This window comes from Folsomia candida, unplaced genomic scaffold (assembly GCF_002217175.1).
Source record: "Folsomia candida strain VU population unplaced genomic scaffold, ASM221717v1 Fcan01_Sc041, whole genome shotgun sequence".
NCBI classification, from domain to species: domain Eukaryota; kingdom Metazoa; phylum Arthropoda; class Collembola; order Entomobryomorpha; family Isotomidae; genus Folsomia; species Folsomia candida.
Genome location: NW_019091233.1, coordinates 853,506 through 855,731, shown reverse-complemented (window position 1 = coordinate 855,731; position 2,226 = coordinate 853,506). Strand labels below are relative to the sequence as shown.

The 2,226-nt window shown below is 35.7% G+C and overlaps 1 protein-coding gene across 2 annotated transcripts; it reads left to right on the top strand.

Annotated features, from left to right (window-relative positions):
- The first annotated feature begins 522 nt into the window (after positions 1-522).
- LOC110861415 lies at positions 523-1,655 on the top strand. Of its 2 annotated transcripts, none has more exons than XM_022110524.2 (4): positions 523-695; positions 764-1,141; positions 1,209-1,458; positions 1,530-1,655. In XM_022110524.2, the coding sequence occupies exons 1-3, from the start codon at positions 575-577 to the stop codon at positions 1,445-1,447; spliced, it is 738 nt and encodes a 245-aa protein (XP_021966216.1). In that variant the 5' UTR covers positions 523-574; the 3' UTR covers positions 1,448-1,458; positions 1,530-1,655. The 2 variants fall into 2 exon arrangements, with proteins under 2 accessions (XP_021966216.1, XP_021966217.1); XM_022110525.2 differs by having other exon boundaries at positions 1,505-1,655.
- The last annotated feature ends 571 nt before the right edge of the window (positions 1,656-2,226 follow it).

Below are 2,226 nucleotides of genomic sequence, written 5' to 3'. Positions count from 1 at the left end.
GCATGATTTTACTGAGGAGGTTCAATGACTGGAATTGCAATTATCGTTGACATAGGCAAGTCGTGTTTTGCAATAATTACTTGATAAGAAAACTCTGCAAACGTACATTTAGGGAAATACAAAAGGCATCCCAATACTTAGTATTCACTACCAGATAATTCCCAAACACAGGTGACGGTCATCGTCGTACGGTAATGAACGTTTGATCTTAATTATTAGTCGGTGATGTAATTTATACATGGATTCAACTAATATGCCACATTAGTGTGGATGTAATGATTACAAGCCGACAATTCAATAGCTTGTACTTGAAATTGATAATGGACTGATTGAATTATCTCATCGTCATTTGGGCTTGAATTGGGATTGAGATTTTTTAGTTTCAGGTATTTCAAGTGCCCAAATATCGCTACCTCAAATACGTATCTATTTACAAACATATCAATCAATTATGAATTAAAACAGTTTGTTAAGAGTTGTCAAATGCATTAAAAAATCCAATTGATAGTTTACATTGACCAGTTTTCGTTTGGAATTTGAACTGTGAACAAATCAGTAAATATCAGAGCCAAATATGCAGCATCACACGTTTTTTGCCTTGTTTTGTGCAGTAAGCGTGGGGATGAATGACTTCGTTGCTGGCGTCCCTTTCCGTCCCAGACCACGCTTATCTCTGGAAGCGATTAAACAGCTCTGTAATAATATATATTACTAAATAATAAAAATCTGCCGAAAGAAATGTTACCATTTTATAATGTTTTAGCATCAATGACTAACAGTCAACAAAATTTATTTGAATTGGAAACTTTGGGAGAACCAAAGGAAGCAATTGCCCCCCTAGACTATTTCGCTGATCTAATTTGGTACATTTTGGGACTGACGGTGGGAGCCTTTTTTAACCTTATAAACTATAACTTGCTCCAAACCACAAATACCATCAATAATGGAAAGGCTCGTTTGGAAGATACTCTCCCAGATGTGGACGCGGATGTTAGAACAGAGTTACAGCAAATTTCTGATAATGCGTTATCCGGGGCTGTGTCACTGATTGGAGAGCTTCTCTATAAATTGGGTCGCGTCCTCCCCTCCCTGACATCCACTGTTTCAATTACGCTCCCTGGAAGAATGGATCCCAATGATAGTAATTTATTTATCGTGTATAATTACTTCCTTGGTTCTTTTCACCTAACTTGATTTCTACCTTGCAGTAATTATGGCAATATTGGGAATATCATTGGAACAATTTCTGCAAGAATTGACTAACCTCATTGAGCGGTCGGACACTCTTCTGAACAATACGATAACTTCCGTAAACAGTATTATCGATCGTGTGAATAATCCTTCTGTTGTGGAAGTGTTGAGAACCGTTGTAACCGACTTGATTAGAGCTAGGGATTTTATTCGACCAGTCCTTAACAAGTTATGGGAAGTTATGCCGCCTGCCTAGTTGCTTTGAAGGTATAATTAGCATTTTGGACAATGATTTATTTATGTTTCAAGTCAGAACCGGCATTTTCTATTATTTTCAGAAGTGATCGGAGTTGTCTGAATGCCAACTTTGATAAAGCCAACACCAGGAGAGACATAGATATATAACGCTTGAATGTATTCTAATTATTTAGTATTTGAAATAAACATTATCAGCATCCAATTAATTGCTTGTTCACTTTGTTCGTGAACAAAGTTGGAGGTCGTATAATATTCTAGGTTTTGAAAAGTAAATTTGTATGCAAGATTTTGCTTGACCAATTTGTACAATAGTATCATCATTACATTTTATGAAATTCATATAAGAATGGCCTCCTTTTGATTACTTTTGACATTTTAAAATCATTGAATATATGTATCTCTCATTAGGCTGATTACAGTTTCATTGGTATTGCTGGTAGCCATACTAATCAAACTGGCAAAGTGACATGTGGCAAAAATACTAGCCGAGATACTGGCAAAATGAAAATACTGAGTAAACTAAAATGGCAGAATTATGTAGTTAACGTGTAACAATAATGTTTTAATGCATTATAGTCGTTATAAGACATTATAGTCCTCTGATAACGTGAGAGAATCCTCGGCAATTTTCGGGTTCATTCTTGGAATATTCCTTCGTGATTAATGCCCAAAATAGTTCAATTTGGCTCGCTTAAAGTACGTTTGGGGCGTTATCTTTTTTCGCGAATCCAGTATTATAAAATCTAAAGAAATTTTTCTCAACCTAGCAGACTACTG